This window comes from Rhagoletis pomonella, unplaced genomic scaffold, assembly GCF_013731165.1.
Source record: "Rhagoletis pomonella isolate Grant_MI unplaced genomic scaffold, Rhpom_1.0 Rhpom_scaffold_00001, whole genome shotgun sequence".
Lineage (NCBI taxonomy): Eukaryota > Metazoa > Arthropoda > Insecta > Diptera > Tephritidae > Rhagoletis > Rhagoletis pomonella.
In genome coordinates, this window is record NW_023458555.1 from 28,187,778 (window position 1) to 28,194,268 (window position 6,491).

Here is a 6,491-nt window from a genome sequence, read left to right on the forward strand (position 1 = left end):
TTTTTTTCAACTTGTAGTTGCATTTTTTATGCAAAGCAATTTATTTTGAATTATTTTTATGGCACTTAACGTCTCGATGCGTAAGCATATTATGATACACAGGCCAATTTGAGTGGTACCAAATCTAGCAGGAATGCATAGACATTCACTCAATTCACGTACATACATACATATGTACTATGTACATACCCTGCAGGAAACGGGGCTAGTACATAGCTAATTTTTAACTACCCAGCAGTCAACTAGTTGTAACTTTTTATTACTAATTTCTTGCTACAACTACTACTATTTTTAACTACTTTTAAAGGGCGATGCACAGTGGTTCAAAACTGGGTGCCCCGAAACGAAAAAAAAAAAATCACAAAAAACATTTAAATTTTTTTTTAATTTTTTTGGTTTTGGGAAAACCCTACAATTGTTTTCAACTAGTTTTTATTATGTAACATTTATTAGCCGGAGCAGGAGAATCGAGTTTCATCAAAATTGCTACTTTTTCTGCACTTTGCACTAAAAAAATAAAACAAACAAACAAAAATTCAAAAATCGGGCTCAACTGGTCTGTTGGAAATTTTATTAGCTTTCATTTAAAAAAAATAATAATGAAATTGAGTGAAAAGTGAAGGCTTCAGTAAATTGTGAACACAAAATGCTAATTTTGAACCACTGTGCAATGACCGCAATATAGAGAGAACTGGTTTCCTCTGCATTATATGCCAACTAACTTATAACTAACTACTTTTGGACTTGAAGTACCAACAAGAAAGATGTTTTTAAATTTTTTCCACTTTTATTTATCTTATTACTACATTAAACGAGCAATACTTGTATATAAATGTATGTATATCGAGAAACCTCGGAAACGGCTCTAATTATTTTGATGAAATTTCGTATACAGATAATGTTTGCATTTTAAGGTTGTCTAAATAGGTATTATAATCGAGGATACTCGTATAAGGTTGCCACCTATTCGAAATTTGTTACAAATTAAATAAAACATCATAATATGGGTATCTAATGGAACGAATTTAAAATATCCCCAATTCAGAAATATTTTTGAATGGGGTTGCCACCTATTTTGAATCGTATTTTTGTTAATTTTTTTTAGAAAATAAGGGTACAATATTACTATTCATGCTTATATAACAAGTGTTTCAAAATTTTACTAAAACATAGCAATATGGATATCAAATGAAAACAATTTTTTAAAACTTTAGTCCTTAGATATTTTCGATGAGGATTGCCACGTTTTTTATAATACCAATTTGTATTTGGTTAATTTTCATAAGCTTTATTTTGTATGTATACACATCTGCTTAAGAAATGCACTATTTTTCCCAGCGTATTTCTAAATAGGGTTGCCACCTAAGTTTTAAGTTAAGAGATTACTTTACTTTACTTTTCTTTACTTTACTTTAATTTTCTTTACTTTATTTACTTTAGAAGATATAACTAAATTATTTTGGCAAACATAACGAACTTGTTTACTCTGGGTGCCAGGCCACCCGGGAGTACCTGGTAATGATAAATCTGACAATTTGACGAGAGTTGGCTCAGACCAGGCATTCCTCCGTCCGCAACCAGTTATAGCACTCCCAACTAAGAGGCATTGAGGGGCTGCGAGTGGGAAAAACTCATCTTGCCTCCAATCTCAGAAGGTCTGTATAGTTTTTTGATATCACTGAGCAGACGGGACTGCAGAAAACTTGTTGGACTGCTGACTTGTCAGTTAACGTGGCACAAACACCTGAACAACACCATTTGCCCATCCTGACTTGAAGAAGATGAGACGCTGGAAGGCTTTTTACGCTTCTGCGCCACCTTAGCAAGAATTAGGTATGCGCTCCGATACTGTCCGAAAACTGTCAGCGCTCGATTTACCTTAAGCTCGACGTGGGTTTTTCAGGGCAGCTGGTTTACCAAGTTTGGCTCTGCTTGACAGCTTTGTACATGGAGTCAAATTAGCGAAGTAAAATGCCTACCCCACGTTAGCAAAGGTTCCATTCTGTATCCCGCTGCCTCCATCTCCACTTTGATCTTTGCTATAAGGTCGATGATTCAAAGAACTTTCAACTTTTTTATGCCCATTGGTGAATACTATGGGGGCTGTCCACCAAACGGTTTGATCAAATATACTTTACGACCGTGCGCTCAAGGCCCTTCAACATAAAGCATGTCAGAATGATTGGCCTGAAGCTTTTTGCTAGCTCATAATCATCGCTCCGCGGTAAAAGATATTCAAAGGCTTCGTGGAGATCAATATCATTCATATGTCGTACAAAATCGACACACACCATCTTTTGGTCGATTTTAGCGCCGCGTTTGATAACATGAAGAGAAACTGCCTGTGCGACGCCATGTCTAAATTTGGGACCGTCGCACAACGAATATTGGAATTTATAGTGACGTTGAGCACAATCTTCCATTCCGTTAAAATTGGGAAGGACCTCTCCGTGCAGTTTTAGACCAAATGAGGTTTTAAAGCGCAGTTAGTCAACGACGTAGCGTAAACGTAGGTTGACGTACGTAGCAGCATATAAAATTTACTGTTGATAGAGAGAGAGAGAAGCAACGGCAACGTCAGCGCCATGCGGTGGTGAGTTTTCGTCAAAACGCGTATCCCAAAAGGTAGATCGTGTCTGCTTCAACCTACGTCTACGTTACGTCGTTGACTGTTTGCGCTTTTAGACAAAACGAATCATTCTAGTGCAACTTTTTCAATCCGATGCTGAAAAGCAAAGTAAGAGCAGCGGCACCATATACAGCAAAAGAACGATGCTGTCGGCGTAGGCAGATGGTATTGGTGTCGTCGTCCTGGGCATCATGACGGCCAGAGCAGAATTTTCCAACTTTGAAAAAGAAATCAATGAGGTTGGTTGAAAGAGGACACGACAAAGTACCTCCTGGTAACACATAAAAAGCCTTCGCGTATTGGGACACGCATCAATGGTGATCGTTGTAACTTTCATGTTTAGAAGGACTTTTCTTAGCTAGGATTCAGCATAAACACCACCAAAACTATCAGCTTGAAGATCAACCGAACAATAACTTATGTCAACAGATGCTATTTTTGGCACGGTAGGCAATTGAAAAGCGGAGCCTTCTCCCGAAGAACAAAACTCACGCTCTAGAAAGCTCTCATCGTAGCCGTCCTTTTATATTGCGCAGAAAACTGGACGATGACAAACAAAGATGAGAAGGCTTTGGGTGTTTAAGCGCATAAAAAAACAACGATTGCGCTGGCTTGGACATTTTGTATGCATGGAAGACGAGGGAGGGGAGTGAAAAGATCATTCGAAATCGCACCAATAAATGGAGAACGAAAGAAAACGCGCCCACGAACACAATGGAAGGGCCAAATACAGAAGGATCTGTCTCCACTTGAGATGAACAACTGGCGCAAATCAGCATTGGGGAGAGGCAATTGGCGTGGTTTTTTGGTCTCACCCCAAACCAAAGTGCCATATAAGTAGAAGAATTCCTTCAAAGGGCTCTTTTCCATGGCTTAATAATTTTGAGGTAATTTTTGATTCTTAAGCATTTTGCAATAACTCGGCCATAACTTGACGTATCTTGTCCGTCAATTGCTAAAAAATTTTGTGGAATTATTCGCACAAATTCAGACTTTGGCATAGCTCAACAAAATCGGATCCAAAGGCGTTAAATCGCAGGATCTTAGTGGCCAAGCCACGTCACTAAATATTTTAAATTATGACTCTTGTAAATAGCTCGAAAAATAAAGCCCTGTCTAGGCTTTGTTGAAACAACAATTCGTGTAGATCAATATTTTAAATTTCAAGCCAAAATAATGTCATTGATCCGAGCGGAGGGGGCTCCTTCGTCGTTCTCGAAGAAATATGTCCCAATGACGATGCCGATGCTGCAGTGAACACCAAAGAGTCACTTTTTGTGGCTACTCAGTCCCTCAATAACTCACTTCTGCAGCTCCGAAGATGTGCCTATTAACAAAACCGCCAAGCGTGAAATGTGTTTCAAGCCTTTCTTCGAAACGAGCGAAATCCATCCACCGAAAATTCATCATTTTGTTAATAATATAAACGTCTTGTTCAGCCGTAAAACGTGTAACTATTCAAATACCTATTTGGGTGCCAGTAACATTTTACTAATATCAAACTTCTTTTTAGCTGTAAAAATTTTAAATATTCGTCCATTTACTTATTATTCATCCTTCATTCCCAAACACTCGATTTGTTAGCGGAAAGTTACCCTGGCAACCAACTCGTTAACCGTATCCCAAAACTATGAATGTATTTATTTACTTTGCGTAAATAAGTTTCTCAACTAGTTAGACAATTTAATCCGAGCCGAAAAGTAGAAACATTTTTTAATTAACACAAAACGTAAAAACAATGAATTTCTCATACGTCGAGTTCCCCTTTACTGTCGATGCAAACACCTTTAAGCCATATTTCAATGCAAGCAACGTAATACTACCACGACAGCGCGACAAATCCCTGCTTGTCAGCGATGGCCAGCGTGTAACAGATAAGGAGGGCCGGCAGCAGCAGTCAAATCAACCGGAATCACTGCGTCATTTGGCGCTCGATGCCATCATTGCCAATTGGAATGGTAATAATTTCATTACGAATACTACAAGCAACATATTTAAATCAAAATAATATATCGCCAACGTATCTACTTGTATACGCTTCCTGCCAGACAATCCCATCTTCGAGGAGTTGACACGACAAGAGGATCGCAACTACCTACTCGCACACCTGGGCACACAATTGCCACTCACGCTGCTCAGCGAACGCATACGTGACAACTTCTTTTGGCGCCGTTGTTGTCAGCAACGCTGGAAGCCCCACCACCACACCAATAGCTTGACACAGGCACAGGCATGGATTAGCATCTACATGCAGCGACATCTGCAGGAGTTCATCGAATGCATGGAGACGTGCGATTACGAACAGGAACAGACGCAAGCGGAGTTGGACATTTGTGCGGCGTATGTAAATCAACTGGAGATAAAGTGTTTGCAACCTGCCGCCGATGGACGTAATGGTGAGTGGGAGATATTGTATATACTATGTACGACTGTTTATATGTGGGTAAGTTGAAAAAGAAAAACAGATGGCAAGTGTATTAATATTGGCACGCATGTCGACCAATTTCTTGCTTTTTGTCTTAACAATACAGATCACATTCCACTCGATTTCATATTGAGCAACTTGCCCGAACTGCAAACGCTACGCTTGACTTACGCCACCAAGACGGTGGGCAGTAACTTTTGTCTGGGCAGTAATACACTTTCGCAGAAGGACATAATAACGTTGTCACGCGGCCTGAGTCAATGTCATGAGTTAGTTACATTCTGGTAGGTCGCAAGGCAAGGGGTGGCAACACAGCTCGCCTTCTCGCGTTGGGGTTGAATGTGATTAGCTCTGCTGATATTTTCATTTTCTCTGCGCTTTTCTTATGGCAGTTTGCATAGCACCAAACTTGAATCATATCAGCTTCCGTTTCTGGCGCGCGCTCTGGATAAAGGCTGTCACAAGCTGACTTCGTTGTCTATAATTCACTGCACTATTCGCGATGCTGGGATTAAGGAATTTTTGAGTACATGCAACAAGGAATCCTTCGGTACACTGGAAGTGCTCGATCTAACGGACAATAGAATCAGTAAGTGTCACAGTTTAAGCTGCTCTCTCTTGTATTCTTCTAACTTCCTTCTTTTCAGCCTCCGAGGGCGCTTACGTACTTAGCCGCACCATTAAAGGCCTTTCGTTGCGCAAGCTAATTCTACGCCTGAATCCAATTGAGAGTGATGGTATTGCTGCAATTTTCTCGCTCTTGCAACGCATGCCAGTGGAAGCGCTCGACATTAGCGGCTGTTCCATATGTCCGTCTATAACGAAACTATTCATGCAATTGCTTATACAAAATAAGTCACTTGTGAACATCGATATTTCAAATAATGAGTTAGGCGAGGTAGACTCAGGGTCTGGTAAACTTCTGTAATCCCGTGTTAACGATTTTTTTTTCTTCAGGAATTCGGCAAGCAATTACATAAAATTATTGGTTTTAATAAAATTCTACAGCATTTGGATTTGCGGAACACTGGCATGAGTTTGGAATTGCGTACCAAAATAAAAGAGGTTCTAAAAAGTAATAGACCGAAGCCAAAAACATATCTGAAGGCAATATTAAAAAAATAAGAAAAATAATTTATAGTTTTAACTAAGTATTATTTTATTATTTGCTTAAAAGCGTGGGGAGATAGTAAATATAGGAATTTACAAGACGAATTAACAGTTAGTTAAATAATTGGGTTTAGCACAAGGGTAACACAAGGAAGTTAATCGGTTGTGACCAGTTATAAACCTCTGATATCAGTTCCACAACCAGCGATGGAGAGGTGAGCGGCTGAATATTAAAGCATATTAAATACTTATTGAAATGACCTCACAATGAGCGACCTTTGCATTTCTGATCGATTGAGCGGCGCCGCTCAGGAATAAAAACCGCTG

At 39.4% G+C, this 6,491-nt stretch overlaps 1 protein-coding gene across 1 annotated transcript; it reads left to right on the forward strand.

The window, feature by feature from the left end:
- The first annotated feature begins 4,168 nt into the window (after window positions 1–4,168).
- On the forward strand, window positions 4,169–6,205 carry LOC118751067 (dynein regulatory complex subunit 5). Its single transcript, XM_036485832.1, has 6 exons — window positions 4,169–4,587; window positions 4,678–5,025; window positions 5,161–5,338; window positions 5,447–5,643; window positions 5,702–5,952; window positions 6,012–6,205. The coding sequence occupies exons 1-6, from the start codon at window positions 4,368–4,370 to the stop codon at window positions 6,177–6,179; spliced, it is 1,362 nt and encodes a 453-aa protein (XP_036341725.1). The 5' UTR covers window positions 4,169–4,367; the 3' UTR covers window positions 6,180–6,205.
- The last annotated feature ends 286 nt before the right edge of the window (window positions 6,206–6,491 follow it).

Bases quoted from the DNA above. Each gene is read 5' to 3' on its own strand.
- LOC118751067 (XM_036485832.1), top strand. From the start codon at position 4,368: ATGAATTTCTCATACGTCGAGTTCCCCTTTACTGTCGATGCAAACACC. The intron at 5,339-5,446 runs GTAGGTCGCAAG...TTCTTATGGCAG, and splicing joins CATGAGTTAGTTACATTCTG to TTTGCATAGCACCAAACTTG. The intron at 5,644-5,701 runs GTAAGTGTCACA...CCTTCTTTTCAG, and splicing joins TCTAACGGACAATAGAATCA to CCTCCGAGGGCGCTTACGTA.